The 13,834-nt window shown below is 34.8% G+C and overlaps 1 protein-coding gene across 5 annotated transcripts; it reads right to left on the bottom strand.

The window, feature by feature from the left end:
- Positions 1 to 5,338: 5,338 nt before the first annotated feature.
- Positions 5,339 to 13,069, bottom strand: LOC134274221 (lim and transglutaminase domain protein ltd-1-like). Of its 5 annotated transcripts, none has more exons than XM_062756474.1 (12): positions 12,813 to 13,069; positions 10,882 to 11,135; positions 10,738 to 10,791; positions 10,548 to 10,625; positions 10,342 to 10,431; positions 10,079 to 10,201; positions 9,411 to 9,631; positions 6,942 to 8,016; positions 6,641 to 6,812; positions 6,436 to 6,536; positions 6,130 to 6,300; positions 5,339 to 5,877 (listed from the first exon to the last, which is right to left on the bottom strand). In XM_062756474.1, exons 2-12 carry the CDS (start codon positions 11,125 to 11,127, stop codon positions 5,833 to 5,835), a joined length of 2,376 nt encoding a protein of 791 aa, XP_062612458.1. In that variant the 5' UTR covers positions 11,128 to 11,135; positions 12,813 to 13,069; the 3' UTR covers positions 5,339 to 5,832. The 5 variants fall into 5 exon arrangements, with proteins under 5 accessions (XP_062612458.1, XP_062612454.1, XP_062612459.1 ...); XM_062756470.1 differs by having other exon boundaries at positions 5,340 to 5,877; positions 10,735 to 10,791; positions 12,813 to 13,068; XM_062756475.1 differs by having other exon boundaries at positions 5,340 to 5,877; positions 10,354 to 10,431; positions 10,735 to 10,791; positions 12,813 to 13,068.
- Positions 13,070 to 13,834: the final 765 nt, after the last annotated feature.

Genomic DNA, 13,834 nt, shown 5'->3' with positions numbered 1-13,834 from the left:
TAAAAATATCTTAGTTAAGGTTTCGTCAAAGGTCAACATGTCTAAAAAATTATTTTCTACAATTGCTCCAAAACTATGTGTGGTATAAAGTCAAAACGTTTACAGTTTTTAAATATATCACTGATAAATAGATAGAAAGTATAACTTGATTAAAAAAAATTAAAGAGATATTTTTTGAGAAAAATTGTATCAGAAAATGTGCATATTTAAAAAAAATGCACCTGCTTAAGCTTAATTCTGTCCTTTTTGCAGATCTGTAGCTCTCCAAAAAATATATATTGACAGACCGGAGAGCTACAGTGCCACCCATTGAAAAAACTGTATATTTATTGCGCACAAAAAAGTGCGCACGGTTCTGGATTAATTCTTCCAAATTCTTACCTCTTTTGCAAGAAAGCTAGATTCTAAAAGATTCCTTACACCTCTATCAAGCACTTTCGTAGTTTACATCTGTACGAAGCGCGTTGGAACGAAGAAAAGAAGATATTTTCATACGCCAACATTCCGCCAAAAATATAGTCCTTGCTAGTTTTCAAACGCAGGTTACCATTTCTATTTAAAGTTGTACGTTTCTGATGAGGAAAGAAAAATATGGTCTTTTAAATTCCTTACACCTCAAGATATAAGACATATAAGCAAATATACTTTGAATGTTTCATCTAGTCAGAAACCAGAGAAGAATCCTACCTTAAATCATGGAAAACTCCTACAAGTCTGTTTTTGCTTTAGTTGGAAGTTTTAACGAAAAATGTCAACAAAACCCATTGTTACAGGAAATAAGGAACAAAAAATAATTTCTTTATATTGACCTGCAATAATTTCTTATATTGACCTGGAAGGTTACATGATTCTTTATATTGACCTGCAATGATTTCTTATATACCTGGAAGATTCGTGCAGGTCAATATAATGTAGTATTTTTCTAACATTGTTGTATCTTAGCCAATCAGAGAGAGAAATTATTCAATCATATAATAACACAGAGAATCCTTTCAAGATAAATACATATTTGCAGCTTAAAACATTTAGCTTAAGCTTCCTTAGTTTTCTGCATTGAAGATTATATCCGATTTCGTATATTATAACCAAAACTAACCATAAATTTTGGCAGGCGGCCAAAACTTGCTTCAAAAAATGATAAATTTTTACTCAAAAAATGTAATATTATTTATCTAAATAAACTTCTACATAAGAAGGTGGCGATCCTTCCTGCTGTCTTCAAGTCTACATTTAGATATAGCGACGACGCATTATGAAACTCGAAAATTTACTTACCTTGTCATTGGTCATTTGCAAAATTATTTTGTTAAAACATTCTGATTTTACAGACAAGTAGTCTGAAGTCGACATCAAAAAAGATGCTTGGATTTTTGATTTACAATATCTATGTTGTTTTTTTAGACCATGTCTTCCTACAATCTATTGGAATTCCATGGGTACCAACTGCGCCCCGTTATTAGCAGACCTTTTTTTGCTTTCATATGAAGCAGAATTCGTGCAAAATTGTATGCGTGAAACGAAGAAAACACTTGCTGTGGTCTTCAACTCGAAATTTCGATATATCGACGACGAATTGTCAATTAACAGTCATGGTAAAAAGAAGGTACGTTAGGCACCAAAATCCGCCTAGTCCCAAAATCTGGTGATAATATTTAAATATTTTGTCTTGGATACCCCTGTTCTAAATCAATTTATTTTTTGAAAATATCTCAAACCGTTTTCTATACACAACTCACTAAAAATGCAATGTTTTCTTAAGAAAATAACACTGACGACGTCATGACGTCCACATGGCGTTATCAAATTTCAACGTAATGATTCCGGTACAGCGTTAAGAATTGTACATTTCTCAACCTTAAAAATTTATATTCTTTTATATAATTCATATTTAAGTCTATTTCACTGTTTTTTTTATTTAATCTGTTCTAAACCTTTCAGGAGATAATTTTCCGAGAAAACTATTTCACCCAGAAAGCGTATTAATTGTAAGAATTTTTCCCCTCTCCATTTCTCTAAAATTCATAATATTAATTAAAATACTAAATTAATTTTGAGATACCAGTATACCATACAATCATGCTTACCTTTATTTACTTATTTGGTATATACATGTACGAAAATATACATACATAATTATATGTATACACGCTTGAAGCGCAAGATGTGCTTTTACTGCGTATAAAATCTTGACTGCAACATAATTATCACAGTTTTTATGCGAGCATTTTCCTTTAATTTTTTTTCTATTAGGCCTAAAGATTTATTTTTGATTAAGCTAAGACATTATCTATGCATTACTTTGTTTCGGTTTTATTACTACAGTATAGTACTTTTTTATAGTATATAATCATTATTGATATGAAGCTTAATAAGGTTACATATTTTTCAAAAATAAAGAACCGACAAAAATATTTATCTTACGTGTCTGAAAGAGAAAATATTCTCAACAATGACAGCTATGTCAACCCCTGTCCTTTTGACAATCACGCATACTCTGTATTTAGTATTTGTGGTAGTCGGGTCGGTTATTATGCTTCTATGATAATGTACATTGCACATGTATAATTGTAACGTGAAGCGGTCACCCATCCAAGGGTTAAACAGGCTCGCTATTGCTGAAAACCTGACTAACTAGCGAGGCAGTTTAAGTTACATATATATACTGTCCGCTACCCCCCCCCCCCCCCCCCCCCGCTTACGGAAGCTTCGACCGTAAGCTTAGCATGAGCTCTCTGAGTGACTGGACCTCTTCAGTACCGGCAAATAAAGTCGTCCACGAATTCAAAGTCCGTACCTGGACACAAAGTCCTAGCCTTAGAGCTTCTTGATGCTAGCTCTAAGACTTCCTGATGCAAAGTCGCCAAACAGCAGAGTCACAACGCTGCCATCAATTTTGTGAATTTCCGCGATTTTTAAATAGATACGGTAAGCACTTTATACGCCCCCCTTTTTTCCCAAAGATATACTTAGCATAGACATTGAACATTGCTTCGTAGGTTTAGCCCCCCTCCCCACTTTCAACAGACACGTCGCAGTATAGGTTAAAAATGGGTGAAAGTGGTGGTGTTTGGAAAAAAAATTTGGTTCTGAAGTTCGCCCCCCCCCTTTCCCCCCACGAAATAAGAATTTCATGTTTGGGAAATGGACATTCCCCCTTTTTTTGCTTGTCAGGTTTTTTTTTTGAAGGTATAATTTTTTTTTTTACACTTAGCTCCCCCCCCCCCCCCCCCCCCCCACTTTCAATTTGTTTCCGACGCCAATGCACTTATCATCAAACGGTTGCTAAAATTACCTGCATTTACATGTATTTCCCTCCTTATACCGTATAGCGGGTTATTTTAGCGGGGTGCTAATTTTGGCTTATTTTGGCGTTTTGCTGATGATCCGCTAAAATTGTAATCGCTAAAATAGTCATGATTCTTTTAAGTGTCTATCTACAAAGAGCTGAAACCCTACGTCCGCTAAAATAAATTACGCCAAAAATATTCCCATACCTTTGAGTAGGAAAAACGCCAAATTTTACACCCGCCAATAAAACCCGCTATACGGTATGTGTACAAATGCATACACGTACGAGACATAATATACGATGAATTTATTTTTAGAAAGTTCAATAATTTAAAGAATGTCGATGTGTCTTACCGATCGATAAAACCGATGTATAAGAGATTGCTGTAATTGAAACAAAATAATAAACATCTCAAAAATGTGAAATGACTTAAGACAGTGGTGATCAAGGAGAAACAGATTTTATTTAGCTCTTGATATTTTGATAATTGTTGAAAACTGATTAAAATATACATTAAGTGCAACAATTTAGGATAGGCAAGATTTCCTTTGACTTTACATGTTATGAAGGTTTTTATATCGTCTCTGAGCTCAATATCCTAACGAATATGAATACAGGATACTTGTGTGGAGACGTTGTTGTATGAAAATTGTGATCAATTAAAACATGACACAAAACTCGGACCTATAGAAAATCTAGAGGTGGGATCATCTAACAATCAAGCTCTGTCATAAACGTGATGACTTAAATTTTTTTATCGTCAACTTCCCTTACTTATGCAGCAATATACTTTAATCACCTGCATATGGAGTTTATATATCTCAGTTGAGCATGCTCTATGTATGTACAATTTCTAAAAAGAAGTAACTTTTGACAAACATGTTGATGAAACAAGGATATTCACAATCTCGTTTGAAGTCGTCATTTCGTAAGTTCTATGGTCGAAATAATGACATTGTCAGCAAATACGATTTATTATTGAGTCAAATGCTGACTGATGTTTTATACAATTATTTATACACTGAAATGACGTCCAATTTTTCCGTTATTTCCCGATCATGTCAAGGAGCACACAGCGGGTGTGACCTGTCAGGAGGAGATGCTCACTTCTCCATGGCACCTGACTCCACCTCTTACGTTTTGGAGATCCGTGTTTGCTCTGCTCATATTTTGTATTGTTTTATGGACTTTGATATTCAATAATGTTCGTTATCTCTATATCCTTCATCATTGACAACTCCTTTTTCAATAAAAATCGAACTCGTAAATGAAATAACCTTTATTAACAAAAAAACATTTTAGTTGTACAGATGCGTACTCTGAAGCTGATATTTTTAAGATGCTTCAGTTTCTGATTGACAATATCTATGTTGTTTTTAAAGACCAAGTCCTCCAACAATCAATTCGCATTCTCATGGGCACAATTTGCGCTCCGTTATTAGGAATCCCATTTTGGATTCATATGAAGCAGATATGTTTATAATCTTCGAAAGAAGAAAACACGCTATAGCTTTCAACCATACATTAAGATATATCGATGGCATATTGTCAATTAACAATGGTAATTTCAGTTCTTATTTTAAAACGATTTATCCCAGTGAACATGAAATAAAGATGCCGCAGAGTCTAACACACCTGTTTCATATTCGTACATTTTACTTGAAAAGGACGTTAATGGTTATTTAGCTTAATGGTAAACATGGTGAACCAACTTTTCAATGGCCAGCTTCTCTTACGTATGCAGCAATATACCTTCATCACCTGCGTTCGGGTTTTATATCTCCCAGTTCATTGAATACATAAGAGCATGCTCTACGCAAGAATATCTAAAACGAGGTAAGTTATTGACAAAAAAACTTTACAAGTACTAGCGTAAAAGCATTCCCGTTTAAAGTAATCATTTCGTAAGTTTTACAGTCGATACAAATGTTAATCATTATGCGCCATTATTCCTGGTGTGACTGGTCGGCATGGGATGCTCACTCCTCCATGGCACCTGAACCCTCCTCTGATGTTTTATAGGCCCGCCTTTCCGTTTTTTATACTAAGTGTTAGTTCATTATTTATACACTGAATTGACGACGGATTTTTTCGTTATTTCCCGATCACGGCAAGGAGCATACGGCATGTGTGACCGGTGGGCAGGGAATGCTACACCTCCATGGCACCTGATTCCATCTCTGATGTTTTGGAGGTCCGTGTTTGCTCTGGTCCTATTTTGTATTGATTAAAATGATCTTTTGTTCGTTTGTTTATATCTCCATATATATTTCAATCAAGGCATCCATTAAACTAGTTTTAGAGTTCAATATAACAAATATTTCTTTTTATCAACAGGAATCCAAGAATGAATATCTCTGTTAAATGGTAAACTCTCTTTCTTTTAATAAAAAGACAATGTTTCAGTTTTAGTTTTATTAGACATTTGTCGTAGTTTTTTTTACAAACATTAGAGATGTTTAGAAAATTCTCATTCTAAACGGTTTGACAGGTATCAGGATTGATACAGATTGCTCAGTCTGTGACTGTGTTGTCTCCGGGACTCATCCTTTGTTTTGTTCCTCCATCTCTTTTATTATAGTGATTGCCTGAATAAGAATAAGAATACATTTTCATTCTGTAAAGGGATAATGAAGTACCATTTAGCATGTTTTAGCTCTTTTATTTAAAGCTTTAGTGATAGTGAAATTCTATTCTGAGATATTTTCTACTAAACTAACATGTGAGTTATGAAATTGTAGAACTGAATTTGCATAAAATTTTTAAAAATGAACACTATATCAGATAAAGAATGGCATGAACATGTAATTCTATTTATCAAAACTCAAAATAATACCTACCCACTCATAAAGTTTGGCGGCTGCGGCGCTAGATTTGCGGGCCTTGGCACTGTCCATACTCTTCAGTACATCTTTAGCCCTGGTCAGCGAATCAGCCGACACATGCTTCACGTCAAATTCACTCAGAGTCACCTCTATCTTACGTAGGAGTCTCTTCTGGCTTTTCCATTCCTAGATAAGAAAGAATAAAACATGAAAAAGCACATCTTTACAATTTATAGTATAAAAGTATCCTAAATTTTAAAAGTAAAAACTTTCAAAACGTCTCAAAGATTACAAGATTAAGGAAGTACAAGTATAATTTACGAGGATATCCTTTTCGTCTTTTCCAAGAATAATATATGTAGCATGCATTATGACTAAAACCGAATCCGGCGGGTCGTGGTAGGTTCGCAGTTCTTCTAAAGCTGGAAAAGAATTAAATGATGTAAGGAGCATTAGAGAATGTCACAGACTGGTATAAGGATTACTGATGGCAGACAAACAGACTTTCTCTTCATGTATCATTAACCTTTCCTGAGTGATATGTGATGCATTTTCCTTTCAGCTTTAGCAACCTCCCCAAAGTCTTTTCCACCACTTTTCTGGAACTCTTCTTTGGCTTTCTGAACTTCTATTGGTTTAGCATTTTCAGACTTTAGTAACTTCAGAAGACGCTCTCTTGCTTTTCGTTGACTTTGGGTCTGTTATGATAAAAAGTGAATCTTTAGCAAGAAAAAGGGTTAAAAATGCGTTGTAATCTATTTCAGAGACAGTTACCCTTTGATGTCCTAAAACAATTTTGATTTAAGAGAAAGTGAATATTTTCTAACCTCTGTTCTCTCCAGTAGATAATTACAAACGTTGATAAATTCTGAGGCATTGGGGTCCCGAATATAAATCTTCAAAACAAACTCCCCTTGTTCATGAAGTGGAGGGTGTACAGATACATTAACGTTGTGGCCCTTTTTCTCGGTGTTGACGGACTTTTCAAAGTGTTTTTCATTTTCACCAATTTTCCTCAATTCTGCTTTCGCATCGCTATGTTCTGGATAAGCAAAATCAAATTTCATTTCATCTTCTACCCAAGGATAAAGGCCGTTAGCGTGTGACACCACCTTGACGCCACGTTCTTCAAGTTTAGCAGACGTGCCTCCCCATCCAACGTCAGCATCTACCGGCAATGGCGCGAGTGATTCAATCCCTTTCTCGCATATCAGCTTAAACTCACACAGAGGGGCCGTAGATGTAACATGACCTAAAACTTTGCCAAAAATTTGCAGCTTGTATTCCCCTACTGCCGCAGCGGGAAACCGAAAGTCAAAATAAGCAACGTCATCAATGATGTAATGGAGAGAGTACTTCTTCATATTCGAACTCTCGAGCTCTTGAGCCTTTAAACTAGAAATCTTGTAATCGAAACTCAGTCTTCCCAACGAGATATGAGGAAATCTGATTTTTAGATTAAAAGTTTCTGAAATAGCAACTGTGCAGGCAATATCCTTATTAATGAATTCGAGTTTCAAGAAATGGAAGGCAGGGTGGAGAAACGGACGGGATTCAAAGTCTCCTAAGCTCACTGTTTTACTTAAAAGCTGCCAACGGTCATCGAATGGATAGAAAGTATGGATAAAAATCGACGGCTCTGTTAAGAAGTAAAAATCTTGTGAGAGTGCTTTGAGAGGAGAGGATACACTATCTATTTGTTTCTCGTTATCTGTAATGAACCCAGTGCAATTTTCCTCTTTTGAAGTCTGTGCCCCTTTACAATAAACAAACCACCAGTTTTTCTCTATATATACAGCGTTCCAGCAGTTACTGTGCTTCTCTTTTGTCATGACCTCACCAACTTCATATGTTCCATTTTTTTCAAAGCCGTGAATCATAACACATGGTATGCCGATTTCTCTGAAAACAAAGAAAATCAAATAAAATTAAAACTTACTTTTAAAGGCAATTGATAAAAAATATTCTCAATGAAAAAAATGAGAATTTATTTTTGGAAGATACCTTAAAGAGGCAATTGCAAGGTGGAGTCGTATGCTTTGTCAGTAACTGTGCTAATGATTATCGCAACTTATCCCAACACATTAACGCCTACTTTGTCTTTAGTCAACTGCAATATTATTTTGCTAAAAGAATATTCTGATGTACACAAATCATCTTTACTAGCCAAAGGTTTTCGGCCCGAAGATGTGTGGACCCAAAAAACCCTTGGCTAGGAAAGATGTTCACACACGTACTCTGACTTTGATATTAAAAAGATGCTTGAGTTTCTGCTTGGCAATATCTATGTGCTTTTGAAGACCAGGTCTGCGTCCCTTATTAACTGACTTATGTATTCACAGGAAGCAGAATTTATTTAAAATATTTGCATGAAAAGAGAAAATACTTCAACTAGACATATAGATATAATGACAACGTTTTTCAATAGCAACAATTATTTCCATTCATACATAGATATATATCCTAGTGAGCTTGAGATTATTATTGTAAAGATACCATAGAGTCTGACACATTTGTTTCATATTTAGATAATTTACTAGAAAAAAGACGTTAATGGTAACTTAACATCAAAGCTTTATTGAAAACCTGATGACTTTACCTTTTCAATCGTCAACTTCCATAACTTATGCAGTAATATATCCTTATTAATTGCAACGGTAGTATATGTCCTAGTTGATTCGATGCGCAAGAGCATGCTCTACTAAGAACAATTTCTTAAAAAAGAAGGTGTAATTCACAAACAAGTTGATCAAACAAGAATGTCAACAGTCTTGTTAAGGAGGCTGGTGGGTCAACAAATTAATCTCAAATTAACCACCAGATTTAACTTATTTTTTTAGATACGGTATCTTTAGCTGTCAACTATCATTTGGCAAAGAAAAAATTCATTCATTTTAGTTTTAAAATTTGATCATTTTTGTATATCTTTATATGGAGCTCTCCTTTTAAAGGAGATTGAATTAGTCTAAAAATGGCTGCCACCCCCAGCCTCTTTAAAACTAAAAGTAATAATTTTGTCAATTCTATAACGATTCGATGACCTTGTCAGATATGACGGGTTTGACCGGTCAGCAGGGGATGCTCATTCCTCCATGCCACCTAATCCAACCTCTGACATTTTAGATGCCCATTTTTGCCCTGTTCCCGATTTTTATTCTTTAAATAGACTTTGAGTTTGAATACAACTGTTCGTTATATCCATATATTTTTAGCAAGAAGCAGCTATGCTTTTCGTAATATTTATTGTATATACATAAATCAAAAACAATCACATTGAATACTAGTATAAGATTTACCTGCACATTTTGCTCATCAGGTCAGCTGACGTACCCTTCCCTTGCATGATGAGGTACAGGTATTGTACAGGAGAGTCTTTGCTCCTAGTATCACCATTAATAGGAAGCTGTCTGTTTATAATCCAACAGAAAATCGCATACACTCTCTGAAAGTCTGATTCGAAATTTCCACAGAGGTATCGTAACAGAGATTCATAACTGTTGCATTCCATCTCTGGAACCTGTATAAATAAAATTTTGACAAACAAGTATTAAATTATAAGAGTTTTCTAATAGAATTGACAGCTTCAAAGATTATTTTAAAGTGATATATGGCGTATTTTCGATAAGTTCAGACTAACTAAAATTAGAAAGATCTTTCTATTTGTAATGTTAATTTACATAAAGATAGGACTTTCCTGTAAATTACACAATTTAAATCAGACGCGTTTCGTAGATATCAGAGATTTAAAACAATAGCCTATTTATTTCCGACTCGGATAAAAATATCTGACACAGTTTAAAGTCAATTTAACCTATAGAAACGTGGGATTATTTAAGTTTAGAATTGGTGAAAATTTCAATTTGAACGTAATAACAAATATCATGTAGATCTACACTTAATCTCGTATTTTTATTTTGTAGCTCAGATACGCCATATATAGCTTTAAAAACAATACTTAAGGCACCTGCAGGGCGTGTTGTTTTACATCAGAGAAGCCACGGCTGCTGAAGACTTCAGACTTAGTAAGATGCGGTGGTTCTGGTGGCGGGTAGCCGTCTATGACGTCATCATGCTCAGTCATGGAAGGCTACAAACGAAGCAATCACTGTTGAGGTATAATTAATAGAAGTGCTTGACAATAAAGCTAAAAGAAATGGGATGGGGGATTGTGTAAAGGACTGATAATATATTCAGATCTTAAGAAAGGAGAAACTTAGAACTAGATACCTGTACACAGACCTTGCTCGTGTCCTCCTCTGCTTCTGTTACTTCTGTTTCTTTCGGGAAGTCGGTCTGTAGACATTGGTCCTCTGTTCTCTAGTGTAAAAAGACTCACATAAATTAAGTTTCCAAAAGTTTCTAAAAGGAAGAAAAATACAAATAGAGAAAAAATTCTTACAAATGCTTCAGTAAACTAAAACTATATTATTTACCTTTTTAACAATGCACACATCTGTTCCGATCGATACTTTTTCTGTATTCTCAGTTTGGAAACACTTGTCTTTTTTCTCCTAGAAAATGCATAATGAAATGTAATCAAGATTGTACAATACATGTAATTTAAAGCACATTTAAGTCTGATGAAACTTTTTCTTCGAATGAAGCAGAAAAGATTCTTACAACCAAATCAGAAGGTCCCTTGCCACCTTCAGTTTGTACACCAATTTCATTTGTTTTCTGAAAAAGAAGGCAGAAATGCAAATACTTAAAAATAGTGAGTGAAATGTGTCTCTTTAATGGAACAAGATATACATTTTAAGACTAAACCTTTTCGTTTTTGCTCTTGTTGCCAACACAAGTTAATTCCTTGTTAGGCTCTGTTCCTACACTGCTCGATGTCTTGGAGACGTCGTCCGTTTGAGACTGTTTGTCCTTGGTTATCTTTTGTATAAGCTTTCTCTCGTCTTCGGTCTGCCTCCGTTCATACTTGTGTTTGAAGCACTTGGTACAGAAGATGATCAGGTAGATGGAGACCCCGATCGCTCCCGTCACCAGTATTTCTGTAGACGTCATCTTAAAACCTTAATTAAAGACATAAAATGTCCAATTTAATTCAGTATCGTATCTCCACGATAATTCTGATTCTGCTCTCTCTTGTACTTAGAACGCAAAGTTTCAACGAGAGAGAGAGAGAGAGAGAGAGAGAGAGAGAGAGAGAGAGAGAGAGAGAGAGAGAGAGAGAACTTATTGAAGATATTTCGGTCATAAGTTTTGCAAACGTTTTTAATGTGAAACTATGGATTATGTAGTACATGTATATCATACAAGTATTATTGCTTTTTGAAGTCCATACAATTTCCCACTTCGTCCGGGGAAATAAGGTTACATTATAACTCGATCATTTCAGATGAGCTTACAGATCAAGTCTAGCTCTGTGCATGACAGTAGAATTTCAAATAAGCGAGTACATGTAATCCTAATCAGAAACGTGTTTTCGGAATTATAAGGAGTTTAAGGGGAAAATTGGGATGATTGACTGTTTTTTTTTTTTAATTTAATCTCTCGCAAAAATATCTCGTATCACCTACAGGAAACACCCTTTGTTCTAGATCTCAGCAGAAATCCATTTAAACTACTTTCTCAAGATTATTTCCCATCCTATTTTCCTTTTTATTCATTTTCTGGTTCTCTGCTTCATAATAACACCATTTTTTGTGTAATCCGTTATTTAACATTTCCAATTATCTCTTCTTTAATTAATATGCATTGCGATGTTTGGATATGCATTCATATTTTACTTTGTTAAAAACATATAATGGTCCTCTCCCTGTTTTCAGAGGTGCCTACAGTCTATTTTGTTTTACTGGTCTTTTTTGAGAATAATTACTGTTTCACTGTTTGTTTATCTTCAAATTGACAACAGATGATCCAAAATGACTGATTAAAACAATTTCGTTTTGTAAATTTAATTACCGGTTTTGTAGATAAAAAAAAGAATGCAAGCTGCTGATCTTACCTCAAATTATTATCCGCAGTGTTTGCAAGGACATCCCTTTAAAACTCTGCACATTAAGTTAAAACCTACAGATCTCAGAATTACATAATATACATGTATTTTTTTCTCTACTTGACCGAGTTAATTTGTAAGGTCTCCTTACACCAATAGATTACTCAGTAGTTTGCACTTCTATACCAAGACAGGAAGTCAAATATTACACAATCTACACTTGCTGTGAGAGTTATAAAATTTTAAATATGTTTAGACAATCAATACCTGCATTTTATATTGAGCCGTATATAGCTTTGTTAAACAAATATGAATGGCACAGATGTGATGACAAGCAAGGTAAAACACCGATTATCCGGCACGTGTAGCGTGAAAACGACAGACCACAAACTTACTCAATATTTCCTCATTAATCTACATAATTTAGTGTCACATTACATGTTCATATATACATTATATATTTTACATACCGTACTCAAGTTCTTCTTAAGTAACAAGGAAGTACAAGATTTTATCTGTGTTGCTTATATACAGAAAAAGGCATTTCGAGTAAAATCCTATTTGGAAACACTTAAATTTTTTCACTTTTATCAGTGATTTCAATACATAATTTCTCTGCTTTAAGAGATTTAACACATTGTCATTGTCTATCATATCTTTCAATCAATATAGTGATATTGTGTAAGATAAAAATGTTGACAAACATTTAACCATTAGCTTGATTAGGAAGACAATGAATTATATGGTTTACCTCGTGTGTCCTAGCTTCCCTTCATGCCGTCAGTCAAACTATACATCGCTGTAAGACTATAAATAGATGATTTAGGAAATACCGGTCTGCAGTCTTCCCGTAAAGCCAAGGTGTCTACCTCTCACGTCAGCGGAGAGTGGACCAGGTACCCGATAACAGGTGTAAAATGTACGGAGACCTGACAAGGTCACGGACTAATTCCTCGTCTGAAGGGCGTGGAGATAGCAAAATTACGGAAAGGTGTGGCAGCGAAAATACGAGTCGATGAAGTCATAGGGTGTGAGAAAAAGGACATCAATCAGCCAAACTGTTCATGAAATTTATTAGGACCCGACACTCTTAACCAAACTTTGTGACATTTTCTTAATTTTAATTTTGATTCATACATCATTATATAGTAAAGAGTGTTTCGGCGGTCTTTTAAAAAAACGGCTATATGCCCTAAGGCCCGCCTCATCAGGGGTCCACCTTAGCAGTTGTATTCTTGTGGTAAACGTGATCTAATAATCATATCTCCTATGCTTTTGTGCTTGCTATAAGCTACAATCGGTTCCGATGTAAATATTTCTTTGCATCTTGTGTCTGTTTTCATTTCATTCCAATATTTTAAGATGCGTCTTTTTAATCCTTTGATTCTCGGATTATATTTTGTAACCATAACTAATGGATTGCGGAGTTTAGATTCACTGTTGTTTTTGTTTAGCATCTTATTTCTGTCCGTTCCAGTTACGTCTGTGATAATAGGGTCTATTTCTGTATCAGAGTAGCCTCTCTTTGACAAGTGTTTCTTGAAGTCTTGTAGGATTGTGCTGAGGGTTGCATTGTCATTGGTATTTCTCATATGTCTAATGCATTCTCCCTTAATGAAACCTTTGAATACTGCTGGGTTGTGAGAGCTTTCTCTGTGTAGATATTGAAAATTATTTGTTGGTTTAATGTACGACTTAATATCTAGTTTGTTGGATTCTTGGAATTTCCTTCCTTTGTACACTGTTGTGTCTAAAAAATTCACAGAGTCAATT

This window comes from Saccostrea cucullata, unplaced genomic scaffold (assembly GCF_032062105.1).
Source record: "Saccostrea cucullata isolate Sc308-1 unplaced genomic scaffold, CSIRO_AGI_Scuc_v1 ctg290, whole genome shotgun sequence".
NCBI classification, from domain to species: Eukaryota; Metazoa; Mollusca; class Bivalvia; order Ostreida; family Ostreidae; genus Saccostrea; species Saccostrea cuccullata.
This window is presented reverse-complemented; position numbering and strand designations above follow the sequence as displayed.